Here is a 16,095-nt window from a genome sequence, read left to right on the forward strand (position 1 = left end):
GATTGAACACAATTACTAGCTTTGCTTTGAATTCTCAAGAATTTCTTCATGCTTGGAGAAAAATGTCCTTAGTGCATTGCTCCAGGTGATTTATGCATTGGTATTCTTTGAAGAGTTTAAACTGTTCTAGTTAAAACAAACAGTCCCTCGTGGGTTCAAAGCATTTTACTAAAATTCCTTTAAGTCAGTAATTATTAAAGAACAATCTCAGGGGCAATTAAGTATCTTTAACTACTTCCAAATGTTAAAATCCCTAACAAACAAGCTGCTTTTGCTTAGGTATTAGATAGTTGTACAAACAAGGTTGCTCATCACTAATGGCTTTGTTTACTGGGGATATTTGCTTTTGAAACACAGGTGAGTGATTCTTTCTAATTTCATCTGTTCCTTCCACTTATCCCCCACTGTGACATCAAAGATGATTGTAAATTATTGGACATATGGCAATCGGAAACCTGGGAATGGAGAAACAGCAAGAAAGGAAAGATGTATGGATTCAATACACTAGTTTTCTGCAGAAATGTTTAATAAGAAATAGAGTGGAAGGAAACAGTGAATATATTAGCCAGTTATTTCTAGAAGGACATATATTTTAAAGATTTTTGTATGAGGCGTCACAGATATAAAGGGAAACAATTTTCAGAGGTGACTGATACCTTGATATTTTAGAAATCTCTTATAAGGAATCACGAAGCCTGATTTTCCAGAAAGTGCAAAGTAGTCATCTACTGAAAATAAGACTTTTTTTAAAAAAGCCTCTCAGTTTGGGCTCCCAATTTCAATAATCACTTTCTGTAATTTTTAACCAAGGTATCAGTCTGCACGTAGAGTGCATTTGTCGAATTTAAACTTACCCTCGCCTTGGGGGAAGAAACCAACAAGAAACAAAGAGCAGTGTAGGCTTGTGTCTTCCTGTCAGCTGCACCTTCGGGAAGAAGCTGGTACCTGTCAATCTGACAACTGTAGAACTGGCAGAATAGTTGGTGGCTGTTCACAGAAAATGCACAGCCATAGATGTACAGGCTTTGTCAGTACTGCGTGACTGTATGTTTGTTCCCGCTATAGTTGCAAGACTCAACAGCTTTTTTGCCTGTAAAGATTTACTGCATACCAGCTCGGTTCCACTTTGCGTAGAAACCAGAGTGTGTGTGTTGTTGCTCCTTCCAAATCAGTCAGAGCTTTCACCCGCCCTTAGTAAAAGCTCTGCTCTCTGTCACTGTTATCTCCACTCCGATTATTCCCGGCAGGCCTGATAGCAGTGTTGGCCATGTTCACTTGGTCTTAGCTCTGCCCAGTACTTCCTAGTATACCCCCGAGACAGAAAGAGGAAGCAAAATTCACAGAAACATTCTGTAAAAGAATCTTTAAGCCACAAAATATTGTAATTAAGGCAACAAGGGGATGTTTGCTCTTTGTCCGCTCCTGAAAACAGTTAGTTTGATAAGGGCACATTACACACGTGCCCGTCAATTGGACAGTGTGTGACAGCAGCAGTGTTCCCGTGTACTTATGGGGACTGAGGGTTGCATTGCGATCTGGGAGCTACCTCCACTGCATCTCCTAGAAGGAAACGCTGCGGGGAAATGCCACTGAAATAGCAACAGCTCATTCATCAAACCATGTGCTGCAAACTTTGGCAACTTGCTCCCCCCACTTGGGAGGCTCCTGGATGCTTTCACTGCTTCACACCCACTTGGGCAGTTACAAGAGATAGAGCTGTAGCAATGGGAGGGGTGTGAGGGCTGTCTGAGGGTGCTTCTCCTTCCCCAAAACTGCACCAGAGCCCTCGGTGCAGACTTGTGCTCCTTACTTCTGGGGCAGCAGGCTCGCTGGCTGGGAGCAGGGTTGGTGCTCTCCCATGGCTCATGCAGAGGCTCTGCTCAGCCATGGCTGCACCAGCAGCACCATGCATCTCTGGGGGGCCCACTGCCTCCCCCAGCCCCTCTGTAAGCACCACTGCACAGGTGGCTGCTGGAGAGATGATGGGCTTGGGGCCAAACTGCATGTGGATGTGAGCAACTGGGGCAAGCACCGAGCGCTGCAAAGAAAACCGGCATAGCTCCAACTGCCCCTTTGCCTGAAATCGTGGAGATGGACCAAAAAACGACAGACAAAGAAAGCCTCCAGTTAGAGCCGAATAGTGCAGCATTACTGTATAAGAAAGCTTGTCTTTTTTTGTTATACATTTGACACTTTTTCAGGCTGTTTGACATTTAAAATAAAGAAATTGTCTTTCTTTTATAATGCGGAAATCACTTGGATCTTCCTGGGAGAGACACCTCAGCATTGTTCCTAATTGTTTTCGTGCTCCCAAATTAAAATGCACGTTTTAATTGCAGCATCTGTAATTTTAGCAGAAATGGTATAATTACAGGCAAGATAGAGAGAGAATGTGCATCATCCCCTTATTATGTATCTACATTTTGTTTCAACCTTTTGTCTCAACCTTGTCTGGGGTCTGTCAAACAGACTAACAGAGTCAGTGCTCTTTCAAGAAACACATTTAGCTGTGGCTTTTTCAGTTATTATTGTACTTTGTAGCTTCCTTTGGGACTAAGGGGAAAGCAGAAAATACAGAGAAGTTTTAATTGTTTTCTGTGATCAGTGTATGTGGTTATCACAGTGGGTGCTAGATTGAGAGCCCTGGAACATCATGTCCTGTGACTAGCACAGGATGGGACCAGCACGGGCACCGTTAACCTGAGCTTTGCTGCTGGGCAAAGACGCTAGGCATCTCAGTGGAGCCTGGATCTTTACTTCATTTCTGCGTACTCATGAGATAGCTAACCAGAGTGCCAGTTTTAAAAGTGGAGGGATTTTCTGGAGAGTCTGTCTTTCTCTGCAAGAAATGAACTGCAGCCAGAAACCAATTTTTGATGGGCAGCTAACTTGCTTGTTCAGGCATTAAAGAATTTAGGTTACTACCTGCAAAAGGCAGCCTGTCTAATTACCAATTGCTAAGGGATCCAGCCTTCTCTTTTAGGCAATATTTTCCTTCTGAACTTGAGAAAAGTGCCTTCTTTAGAATTAAGAATCCTTATGGTTATTGATACTGCGAATGTCGTTTAGTGTTTTCAGTGCTATCAAAGGGGAGTACCAAAAGGTTTTACTGGTAGATATGAGCTACTAAAGCTTGAGTCCTATTAGATTATGTCACTCTTTCCAAACTGACCTTTTCTCAATGGGAAGAATAAAAAAATCTGTAACTTTATAGTCCTTTTATAGGATGCTGGATCTGAAAGCAGAACCCCAATTTCTGTGTTGTTTTCAGTCTTTAATTTGGAAGAATCCTGTGAATGGTTTTGCATAGCAAGAGTCAAATATGAATGCAAATGCTGCTTTTTTTGTCTTCAGAAAAGGCCATCTTTCAAGCAGATCATTTCAATTCTGGAATCTATGTCAAATGACAGCAATCTTCCAGACCAATGTAACTCATTCCTGCATAACAAGGCAGAGTGGAGGTAAGTTTTCTTGCTTCCAAGATGAAATGATATGGTGTTCTTTGGAATGGTGTGGATCCTTATTGTTTTCAGAAGACTTTGTATTCAAGTAGAAGGACATCAGGCTCTGATGATATATTATGCTTTAGGTATTTTTAGAATATAATTTACCTTGTTTTTCAGGAATGCTCAGAATGTTGTGAAACTTGTACTAGGAGCCAGTGTGCTTAGCTGTACACTGTATTTATTGTTACACTGGCTTAGGTGTCATGATATTTATGGTTTTGTGATTTACATCTTAAACCCAGTTATGCATTTGCAGTCAATAGTGTGAGGATAAAACAACTCAGGTATATGCATAGTATGATGTAATTTTCTTAGAAAGTGTAAGGGCATGTGTTTATATTTAAAAATTTGATAAAAGGCATAAAGGCCAAATTTTCAAATCAAGCCTCTATTTGTCTTTACTTTTAGGTGTTTTGCCATTTTCTGTGCATTTGCTCCATTGTATTGATTTTGTATCCATGCATTCAGCAGCAGCTCAGGCCAGCCCTCTTTTTGCACAGTGCACCAGAATTGCTTAGGCATGTGATTTTACCCATAGTGTGTTACAAGTAGGGAAGAGATTGAGAACTCTTTTACGTGACACAGTTTTACAGTAGAAGTTTGGGCCTATTTTTTATATATGCTGAAACATCAAAGAATGTCCCTGGGTTTTATTGATCAGTTAGAAAGCTTGCTGCTTCACAGTACATCTTTGTGTTTGGAAAAGAAAATTGAAAACAGATCTGCATAGGCAGAAGATTTTTGCCAGACGATCGTGCTTCAGTCTATATTAAGAAGCTCTGGCCCCTCTCCAGGTAAGCTGGGAGCATAAATATTAAAAGATTCCCTGCCTGCAGGCTCTGAAAGAATTGAAGAAAACCGGAGCAGGGGGTGGATGAAGGATGGGGAGAATAATATGGAAATGAATTTTTTAACAAAACAACAATCCCGGATTTTCTTCGCGAACTTGCATCTGAAATCGATAAATGCAATTTTAATTGTGTGAGCGGAAAAAGTGAGCTCAGGGTGGGAGGCTGCGCCCGGGTCACATGACGGCAGCATAAATAGCGGCTTGGCGCTCGCACCGCTGCCGCACTGACTCAGCACGGCGCCCGGGGCCGCGCCGCACCGCCCCGCGCCGGGGCCTGCGCTGCCGCCGGGCGCCATCTGCTGCCGCCGAGCCGCAACTGCGCCCTCGCCGCCGCCGCCGCGCTGCGGCTCCGGGGGCCGCGGCTCCCCCCGCCCAGCCGCAGGGTTACGGCGCTGCTGAGCGCTCAGCCGCCTCCCTCGCTGGAGCAGCGCGTTATGTTCCCTGTAATCCTCCCTGTGGGGCTCAGCCTTCCCCCAGATATTTTGAAATGTTTTTATCTGACATGCTATTTTCAGAGTATGTCAGTATGCGCCCTCTCAAATCCTCGTTCTGAGGCCTGGGGTTTTTGCAGATTCTGGGCATCGTATCGCAGTTTTGGTAACGGGCAGGATACGAGGAATGTTGGAAGAAGAAAATTCCGCAGTGAGGGCTTGCTATGCAGCCACAGTAATCTGTGGGTTTTCTCTTCTTTTCCCTCTAAAATTTTCAGAGATCAGGAAATTCGTGCTTTTTACTATTCCGATTTATGCCATTTTTAGTTCTAAGTTCTTGGCTCTGCAAAAGCAGCTAGTAAAATCAAATTTGCCAAAGTGGGTTTGTGCAAAGCAGTATTTATTTTGGAGATGAATGAGTACTCAAATTCCTTTAGGAAAAACAAATACCTACGTAAATCTGGCCCATAAAGCAGAATAAAAGCTGTGCTAGTTGACATTTGGTACCATTAAACTTTTATTCTTTTACAAAGATGATTCCTCTTTTGGAGTGTGACCCAGATAGCCTAAATATTTTATGAAATATTTATTCTGTTGCACCTAACTTGTTCGTGTGAGGAATGGCTAACAATGTGTTAATGAAAAGTGACAGAAACAAAAAGTTCTTTTGCACTGTCAAGTCATGGAAAAACTTATTACAATGAAGAGTTGTGTTAAAGGTAAATTTGGCATTTTTTTCAGAGGAACGAATAACTTGGACACAAGGAGATAAGAGAGAGAAAATACAAATTCATGATCAGGCATGATTTGCCTGAAAGCAAAGATAACTTCCAAATTAAGTCGAAATGAAAAACCAGTGAAAGAAGAGCACAGGTAGGGTCGGAACTTGCTCAGAAACAGGGATGAGAGAGGTTCTCTCTTATGGGAGCACCAGTTATGGCTGGCTTCCCTGATGCGAAGGTCCTGTCTGTATGGAGAAACTTAAGAAGGTTAAGCCAAATTAACAGAAAGTATGAATGTAAAATACACTAGTTAAAGCAGATTAAGGACTTGTATACATAAAGTGATCCCAAAGGATAAGCTAAAACAAAGACCATTTCTGAGAACAGCTACATGAGTTCAATGTGCTTTAACTTTTGCATTGAAAAATCTTAACTTTTTCTAATTGCTTTATTTTCATGATTTTTTTTTTTTTTTTTTTGATCCCATAGCGATTTGCAATAGGGAAAGAATGAGATGTGCTGTCAAGAAATATGGTGTTTAGATAAGGCTTGGCTATCAGAGTCTGAGAGAAAGGTGAGATTGGAATAAATGCAGGCTATGGCTCATTCCTTAGAGGGAACTCCAAATTAGTGATCCAGATACTGCACTTTCATATGGACACTACACTTATCAAAGCAAATCAAAGCTAAGGAAAGTTGGGTTGCGTTTTTCTTCTGCTCTTGAAAAGGCAAGGTTCTTTTTGCATAGAGGTGTGTAGAGAATGTATCTATAATGCTGAGAAAATAGACTCTCCAACTTTCTCTGACTGGTTGGTGTGAAAACAGAGTGAGAGTTGAATCTGTACATAACTGACAAAGGTGGTAAGATGAATGACATTTTGACCCATCTTTAATGTGTTCTTGTCTGCAAACATTTAGTGGTATTGATGTTTGTAATTAATGACATGTTTTAATCTGCCTGTTCTATCATTTCTTAAAAGCGATTCAATATCCTGTTTTCTGAATGTTCTCCCTTTCACATCTGTTGTTATTTCAAACAACCAGGGGCACTGTCTTATGAATAAGTTGCACAGATCTGCTGTATCTTTAAGCTCTGTACTCTTTTTGAAGCTTTTTCTCAAGTCACTTTTGTCATGGTAGGAGAAGATTACTATTGCAGTAATGATATTCCAATTCAGTGGAAAATCACATTTCTCTGCATTTTGTCATATACACGAACTGCATTTCTCCTTCCATCCTGTCCCCCCAAGCAACTGTTTTAATGATTAAAATAGTCTATTAGTGATACTTATGTTGGTGTATCAGTGGCAGTTCAGGACATATAAACAAATGCCAGTCATTGTTTTTTTAATCTGTGACTGTTCATTGTTATCATTTATAATAACACAGTATGCATTCTTCAATATCACAGAATGAGATTATTCTAGAGGCGCGAGCAAGCTCAAATTGCAGAACTACAGGAGCAAACAAATACACATGCCTTGCAATGTATAATGTTTCAAGCCACTTGCCTTATGAAGTAAGACTCATTAACTGGGCAATGTACAGTAGCTTTCTCTTTAATTACACCGTTTTATTACACGGTGGAATTATTTTCAGAATGCAACTGTTTTTGCAGGCTGACCTTTTATTATAAGAGAAGTTTCCGTCTAATGAAGAGAGGTAATTACAGCATAAAGTTGACTTTTGGCAGATAGAGAGCTATTGTTACTGGGACTTTCCTATTGCAGAATGTTATTTAAGAGAGAGCCTTCATTTACATATTTATATATACATTATAGAGCTGCATATAAGCAGCTGTGATGTTGAGACACGAACTAAGAAAAGCAGTGCTTGCAACTATCCTCAAATTGCTCTTTAGTTTGCCCAGTAGATTGCATAGGATATGTTGCACCTGGCAGAAGTGGGTTATGAAAGGGACATAAATGTTTGGAGAGGAGTCACGTTCTGGCCTTTTATCAAATGGTTAGTAATTTTGTTCCTTTAAAGAATCAGAAGATTTAGTCGAAGTTCTGCCAAACATGCGCATCTACACATCTGGCTGGGGCATTATCTGCGGTATTTTCTGGATGTTTTAAAACAAAAGTTAAATTTGCTCTTTATTAGGATCTGTGACTACTTCCCAGCCAGCACAAAGGTCAGCCTTGACCCTTGCATGCCTATATATGAGAGAGAATTTTGCTTGAGATTTGAAGCATAATAACTGTGAGGGGCAGTTGTTCTGACCACCACATCTAACAGCTCACTCAGCATGATTTAAGTGTGAGAAATGCCCTTCCCCCAGGGGGCTGATTTTTGTAGTAGAATTAAGTGTGGTGGTAGAGTTTGCAGTAGCGTTTGCTAGTTATTCTAGCTCTGAATTTTTCACTCTGCCTTTGTAAGCATTACACTCCAACAGAGATGTCTTATTAAAGTAGGAAATGTATAAGATTTGGAATGTTTAAATTCTTTCATTTACTTAAAAATAGGCCATTTGGGTATGCGCTTTCCCACATTAAGAGCCTGAACTCCTTTCGGTTGATATTGGAGAAGAACTAAATCATTCCATGCTAGGGCGGGAGATCTGCAGTGTTCTCATACTCATGTTTTTTTCGAATAGAAATGACAACTACTTTGCTGTTAGTCTTTTTATTTCCATTTCGCAAACATCAGGAGAAGGAGATTTTGTTTACACTAATGTTTATGAAAGGAAAATGTTACCAGCGTTTGGGCAGAAGTATTTGGAATTGCCGAATCTCAATGGCTGTCTCTAAAGCTGCCTTTATGATTCTAGAGAGCAAAACCAAGCGCTGACATTGACCATTGCCATCAATGTGAATAGGAAATACCTGAAGTAACAGTCAGGATACAGGTTGCCGGTGTTACGCAGTCTGCCATACAGTCACAGAAACTATTTGTTAAATAACTTCCAGTAATAAATATCTTGATACAAGTCAGAGGTTGTTCTTAATTAACCCACAAGCAAAAGAAAAGTCTGAATTTAACTGAATTACTTTTCAGTATGTGCTAGTATACACCCATGCATTTGTAGTGCAAAGCTTATCGAACCCTTTCCAGGAGCACTTCAGTGCATAGACACTTTTAGAAGATGCTGTCAATCAGAAAGCATGTCGAAGGAAACCACTTTGTCAAGGGAAGAATGATATGCAATGCAACCCTATAAAGAACAGATCTAAACCTCCTTGTAGCTCTGCCTTCACTTCTTGTCTTTCATATTTGTTACACCTTTGCACATATGGTGAGAAGCAGAGAAAATTCAACCAACCAAATAAACCATTGCAGAGGCTTGCAATCAGTTGCAGGACTGGGGCATATCTTGCTTTGTATCCTTGCTCCTGTATAGATTTTCTTTTACCATCACACAGAGAAACAGGAAGGTTAGAGGGAATATATTGCAGTACTGATCCTGTGTATGATGAGCATGAGTCCAAATAACATTTATGGCCAAGTTATAAACTCAGGCAAATGGGATTCTTGGACTGCCCATATTGTGATGCTAATAATTGTCCCATTATCACTTCTTAACACACTTTCTTTATGGATAGTATCATATTTCATGATGTTCAGGAAAAAAGGTGGCATTTTACTTTTTAAAATTTTATTACTCTTCAACTGAAGGCATTATGGTTATTCTCAAGTATAAACATTGCCAGTTGTTCTTGAAGCTCTGAAAGACTTTGCATTTGGTAATTAAATGAACTGCTTGAGTTAGTATTGTACTTTTCAGCCTTTCACATTTAATTAACATTCAAGGGGGAATTATGAACAATTTATATCTGTCAGGAAAAGACAAGACGTAACAAATTGTCTCCGTGCAGATGTGAAATTGAGGCAACCTTAGAGAGACTAAAGAAACTGGAGCGTGATCTGAGCTTTAAAGAGCAGGAACTAAAGGAACGGGAGCGACGTTTGAGGATGTGGGAGCAGAAGTTAACTGAACAGTCCAATACTCCTGTAAGTAGACAATAATTCAACCTTTCATCTTACTTCAAAAAACATTTGGAGCTTTGCGTAAATCTAAGGACACACAAGGAAGTGGTGCCCCTGGGTCCCCTGTTTGTTCCTTTGGGCCAATTAAATCCTATTTTATTAAAATCACTGCAAATAACAATAGCTGGGTTTTTTTTTCTCACCTGCTACATTAGATATCAGATACAAACTGTGGATCATATTGTGCCAAAGGCATTTAAGTAGTTTCCCATTGATTTAATTGCAGTTCTCGGCTTTAAAAGCTGATTGTCTGAAATCAGATAACCATTGTATTCAATAAAGTCATTTTTCAACTAGAAAGTTGTTGACTTTAATGGACACAGGATTTGGTCTAAAAAGCATGAATCATTTCTTTCTTGCAGAAGAAGGCTTGAGAAGCCCATTTAGATTTTTATTTTTTCTTTTGCTAGAGAAGAAGCAAATTTCTATTCCATGGAAAATTAGGTCAAAATTGGAGGTTTTAATTTGGAGCTTCATGAATAATTATAGTTAACGTACTTGTACTGGCCAGTTATTAGCTGTTAGAATTGCCACATTTCTATTAATAAATGGAACAAAAAGCCTTTTCTGGATTATCTTGAATTTCTTACTGAAGTGTCATGCCATTGGCTACTGATTGCCAGAGAGAGGACTACAGGGTTAGCACCTGACTACACATATTACAACAAGCTTGTTGTTAAGAAAAATAGAGCATTATCCACTTGTTTCTAAAGTACCAGCCAAAACAAATACCAAATTGAGATTGCTGTAGCATATGATTTCCTCATGCACAATTTTATCTTACTTATGTTATAAAATTGATTTCAGACAGTGCCATTTACATAAACTTGTTTTTAAAGTATAGCTTATTGCCATTGTTTGAATGAAGTTGCATTCATATTTCAGCTGTGAACATGTAGTAATGAAATGATGAAGTACGAATGTTTTCTTGTGCCTAGATACTGTATATTCTTAGTAGATATCTGTACGCCTTCTTTAATGCTTGCAAACTTTCAGCAACTGAGCTGTGGGCCATCATCTACCCGGTGCACAGCATGAGACACAGCCTTAATGAGCCAATCTTTTTGTGAGCAAAGCCCTAGGGTTTTTAATACTGTACTTGCTTATCACTTCGACTTTTCACTTATAGTTAGCATTTCTGAAAGAATAAAGCATTGTGCTAAGGCCTATTGTGCTAAGCATGAACTATCTGTCTGCATAACATTAACCCAACTCTTATATTGCATTTAAATGCAATTTCTTCTAATAGAAAAATATAGATTGGGTTTTTTCCTTAGATCTTTGGTGAAATGTTATATGGAACAGATTTTAAAAAGCCCTTTTGTTGCAAAAATTTGGCATACTGACAGAAATTGGTTTACCCCAGCAAGATTGGTCTCTTCCTAGCAAATGAAGTTCTACAAGGCACTGGTTACAAATACAACTCTGTCTTAAATTCATAGCTGTATATCATTTGGAAAACATCCCTGGGCATTCTCTTTGCCAGCTGTAGTACTTGAAGTCAAGTGTCTCTCTGCCTCCCTTCAGGTTCGGGGTATGCCTGCACAGCAGTGTGAAACTGTGATTGCAACAGGGAGGTGCACTGCTTGAATTTAAGCTACTTTGACTGTAACAACAGTAGTAAAGATATGGTAACTCGGGCTAATAACACAGCTTAGGGTACCTGCCAGGCTTATATCCAGTTCTTAGCTGACACTAAGCCCTGCTGTTGTCTCTTAGCTGGTACTGTCATCCCTGCTGTACACTCTGCCATCATTTCTTCGTTTTGCTCTGCAGCAAAGACCAGAGGCCAGCAGATTCTATTAAAATGGTGTGCAGGAGGAGAAACTTAAACCAAGTGAAAGGAGAACAGGGAAGCTCTCTCTGCCACTTGATTCTCCAATGTATTAGAGTTGGTACAAGCTCCATCCTGCCATCCTATATGGTCGGTAGCTCTGGGTAGCAGGCTACTCCTATTCCAAAGAATGAAGTATAGCTTTACATACATTAGCATGAGAGATGGATGAGGGAAATCCTTAGCAACACTTCTGTGATAGTAGTGTTTCTCCCTGCTCTTGTTTTGACCTTGTTTCTGCTGTGTCTTACACAGCAGACACCTTTGGGTCTTATCTCTGCAGATTTTCTTTGGGCAAATGTTCAAGAGCCTTTTGCAACACAAGGAAATCTGGAGCCTTTTAGGGGAATAAAATATGTCCAATACACCCAGCTGTAGTGAAATAAGAGCCATTTTTTTAAAGAGGACCTGACTTTAAGAACGGAAGGTATGTAGCTCAGCTGAGTGTCATATTGAGAGGAAGACAGTGAGCAAGACTCGAAGTCCAATATTCACCTATGGTGCCATGCACTTGCAGTGGGTCATGTAAGAAGAACTATGACTTGTATAGAGGTTGGAGATGGGAGATTACAGCCATCTATCAAAGCCTCTTCGTGAGAATTATTATATGTAATATGACATAAAGGCAGGTCCTGTCCCAAAGAGCTCTTAATCTGTCTATACAACAAGAGATAGCAAAATGTGGAGGAAATGAGGAGTGAGTTTAATCACAAAATGAGCCACATGCAGTTTACCACATGCATTGTCAAATATTGCAAAGCGTTGACTCAGAAGTACGTTTTAGCAGAAAGCTGTGTTGCAGCTTTGTTGATTTTTATGGGGAGTTCTTCCCCTGTGTCAGGGGATGCATTTCCAAGGATCCGAAGTGAGTAAAATTACGATAGACAAAAGAGCTACCTGGCACTGAATTGTCTGCGCTGGGCATCATGTTTCTGTGGTTAGATCTTGTTTTTAAAATATTACCTCCCTTCATTAGTAGGAACTTTCGGTTTTCTTGATCTGAATAGTGCTTTGGTGATTGTGTTATCATTTTTTCTGTACAGCCGAGAGGTGTATAGGACTTTAGCTGTAGGCTCTTTTGTCAGTCAGACAGCTATAGGACACATTAAGAATGTTTAGTGCTCCCCATCTCTCCAGCTTTGTAAAATTTATCTTTATTTCTTAAATGACAACCACTGATTTTTGTTATGACACAAATAGAAAGCCATATGTAAGTAGGGGAAACTTAAGAGAGAAGAAAAGGCAGATACTCTCATTTTTTAATGATAGACAATTTGTCAGCAAAGTGGTTTTGCCAAGAAACGGGTGTGCTTTGAGCAGCCTGGCCATGTAGTCTCGCTGCTTTGCAGACCACTGTATTACCATAATCACCCCAGTAACCTGTTACGACCAACTGTCAACTGCTCAGTCAGATTTCTGATTAGGTTAAGAAAGATGTGGGAAACTAGGAATTCTGAGCAGATAGTTTGTCACACAGCTTTGGAAAGAAAGGCCATTTGGGCTGTTCAGAGACAGCTCCTTTGCTGTTGCTTTAGTAGATGGCTTGATTTGGGATCAAACACCTGAGTTTTAACTCTGTATGAAGAATAGGCAAGTATGTCACAGAAGAAGCATCAATCATTATTTAGCTGGAGAGGGCCTGTTTCATTTGTGGAAAAAGCTGTAATAACAAATGGGATCAGGAAAATGCCATTGTAAGATTGAATCAGTAGAGATTTAGTATGTTGTGCAACCAGATGGCGGATATATATTGATCTGGGGGGAGGGAAGCTAACTAACTTGAAGAAGGTGACCAGCTGAGCAAACTGCCCCCTCTTCCTGCCCCTGCCCCTCCCTGGGACAGCTTCCAGAAGCGGTGCGCTGGTCCAGGCCAGAGGCCAGTTCCTGTTGCCTTTGAATTGGTGAGAGGCTTGTTTCCGATTGCGACAATAGCAGGGGTGACCCCTTCTTTTCCTTTTGAGCATATGCTCAAAAACAGTCTTCGTACCAATAACATTGCTGTTGTTGTTTCTGGTATTAGAAGGCTATTGCTCTGCACCAAACTTTGGGAGCTTTCTGGAGTTCTTCAGCCATAACCCGATTTATTCTTCAGTCCTGAAAGGTTCAATTAAGCAACTCACTCAGACTTCTGTTGTACCTGCATTGCTCTGGGAGCCAGTCTGTCTGGCTAGGAAATGTCATAATCTGTTTTATGCTGTACAAAATGAAGGATTGAAGAGTTTGAACCTTCTTTTATCATGAAAGCTCTGCTTCCTGTGGTTCTTGCCATGTGATTCAGTGATTTTGCACTTTCATTTAAAAACAATGACCACAGAATTAAGCTAAGTCTGTTTTAATGCATTCTTACCTGAGCTTGAAGTTTAGATTCACTAATCATTATGCTTTCTGGTTTTTGCCAACTAATCTGGTGGTGTCTTTTTCCTTGATTTTTAAATTGGTTCTAACTTTCACTTTTGCTCTGTCCTTTCCTCCTTTAAATAGTTTCTCTTACCTCTTGCTGCAAGAATGTCTGAGGAGTCTTACTTTGAATCTAAAACAGAGGAGTCAAACAGTGCAGAGATGTCATGTCAGATCACAGCAACAAGTAACGGGGAGGTAGCTGGCATGAACCAAAGTCTGAAGGCCTTGATGATGACGGGCTTTGGGGATATCTTCTCTCTGAACAAAGCAGGATCTGTCCTGCATTCTGGAATGCAGATAAACATGCAAGCCAAAAAGAATTCTTCTAAAACCACCTCTATGAGAAAAGGAAAGAAAATCAACATGGCTTTGGGTTTCAGTGAATTCGACTGGTCAGATGACGATGATGATGATGATTATTTTGATGACACAGATGATAGCAGCGACTGAAATCAGTTATCGAATTAAATCTGAAAAAAGCAAAACAATAAAGTTTTTAGAACAAGAATCCTGTCAGTTTGGTCTGTTTAAATCCTGTAAAAGAAAAAAAGTGAGTTTTCCAGGCTGAGCATGTTTGTGTGTAGAAAGACATGTTGTTTTTGTTTAGATTGTGTTGACTTATTTCTACTTTGAAATTTGGAACTAAACTTTCAAAACTAATTGAGATTATTATTATTTCAAGAACTATGATTATAGCTATAATTCTTGATGCCTGATTACAGAAACTATGGCGTGATGTATTTAAGATCTGAAAACATTGGGGGAAACTTTAATGCCTATTGTACTTCAATTTTTTCTTCGCGTTTTCGTCATTTTCCTTACCTCTTTTTATGGTCAATCACACAAATATGCTTGTACTTCCAGATTTGCTTTTCCTCTACAATCCTTTCTTTCTTACTATTGCAGTGAAGGGGTTTGCTGTGTTTCTAATTTAAGGTCTTTTTTAAGACAACATTGTGGGATGTCACAAATATGTTTCTAGGAAAAAACAAAGCTTGGAAGAGAGAAATAGAGGGGTTAGTTAAATACACAGTCTAAAATCTGAATAGCATAAGAGTATAGATAATCCCTATTAGTAGCTGATTTGTATAAATGTTCTCTTTTCTCTTGCATGTGTGTGCATGTGTATATAATTCACTCTAGCACAGCCAATTGCAATCAGACCTCTGCATCTATTATCAGTTATTGTGATCTAGAAGCTGATTTTCAGTTATGTTGATGTAAATCCAGGAAGCCTTATTAACTCTGATGGACTTACTCTTGTACCTGAGAGTAAAAATTGGTGTTAGGTTATTTAGAGCAAATTTTGAATCTGTTGTATCTCTTAAACCAAGTGTGCCATCCTGTGAAAGGAGGAAGAGAAGTCACAATGACATTTCTGCTTGGGCCTGACTACTGTAGCTTATGTGAAATTCTCAGTGATGGTGGTAATGTGAGGATTATTTGCTAGTCTCTTAGTATCTGTTTTTTGCAGCTATATCACTTTTAATGTATTGCCGCTGCTGCTATGACTTTTGTAAAATTCAGTGTGTAACAGTCTGCTGCAATAATTGCCTGCCAGACACTTATATTGAGAGCAGTGAATATGTTTCTCCTGATGACCTCTTTAGTGGTGATGCAGAAGGAGGGAGGGAAACCAGTGCAAACACAGATACAAGTTAGAAAGGAAGATGTTGTAAAATATTTGCCCAACGAAGAAGGGCAGCATTTCAAAAGAAAAATGATACTGTCTAGTTTAGTTATAGTGGGAATAAGTCATTAAAATTCCATTTTCAATTACCGGAGGGCTTTCTTTTATGAAAACTTCTGTTTTTGAGTGGCTTCTTTAATTATAGGCTTGTCTTTTACACAGCTGTAACCCACATATTGTGGTGAGTGTTTTTATAGATAGCTTAGGGAGCAATGGATACATTAGATAACAGCAGGCCTGAAATCATTACATGTTCTGGCGACAAAAGAGAAAGTTCTTTGACGGAGTTTTTTTCGAGTGACGAGCTGGCGCATCTTTGAGATGTGAGGGAGAATCGTTTCATTCGTACAGCCCAGCACTGGTCTGATAACCTACAAGGCGGTCACTGCTCCACTTAGGGCTAGCTTACTCTGCTCGATTTTCACAGGATTTGGCCCTCTAAATGCTTAATTTCTGTAGGATGTCCACATTCCACCTCCTGCCTAAAAGCTGCAATTTTAACTTAAATGATATAATAAGTTTATTGTGTATCCCAAGGGGAAACTTGCTCTTTCAGTATAGATAATGATGGCACTGTAGGTCCTCCAAAATAACCTGATTTTAGGGAGAAGGAGAATATTGAAGGACAAAGAATTAAATGGAAATAAGAGCAAATAGGCTATTTCCAGTGCA

At 39.7% G+C, this 16,095-nt stretch overlaps 1 protein-coding gene across 2 annotated transcripts in view; it reads left to right on the forward strand.

Moving 5' to 3' along the window:
• MAP3K20 (mitogen-activated protein kinase kinase kinase 20) overlaps positions 1-16,095 on the forward strand; it is a 93,490-nt gene that overhangs the window by 49,832 nt on the left and 27,563 nt on the right. For both annotated transcript variants that reach the window (XM_064514972.1, XM_026092957.2), the window contains exons 10-11: positions 3,355-3,461; positions 9,328-9,463. In XM_064514972.1, the coding sequence (XP_064371042.1) occupies positions 3,355-3,461; positions 9,328-9,463 (243 nt within the window). The remainder of the gene's footprint in view (positions 1-3,354; positions 3,462-9,327; positions 9,464-16,095) is intronic.

The sequence above is a fragment of the Dromaius novaehollandiae genome, chromosome 7 (genome assembly GCF_036370855.1).
Source record: "Dromaius novaehollandiae isolate bDroNov1 chromosome 7, bDroNov1.hap1, whole genome shotgun sequence".
Classification (NCBI taxonomy): domain Eukaryota; kingdom Metazoa; phylum Chordata; class Aves; order Casuariiformes; family Dromaiidae; genus Dromaius; species Dromaius novaehollandiae.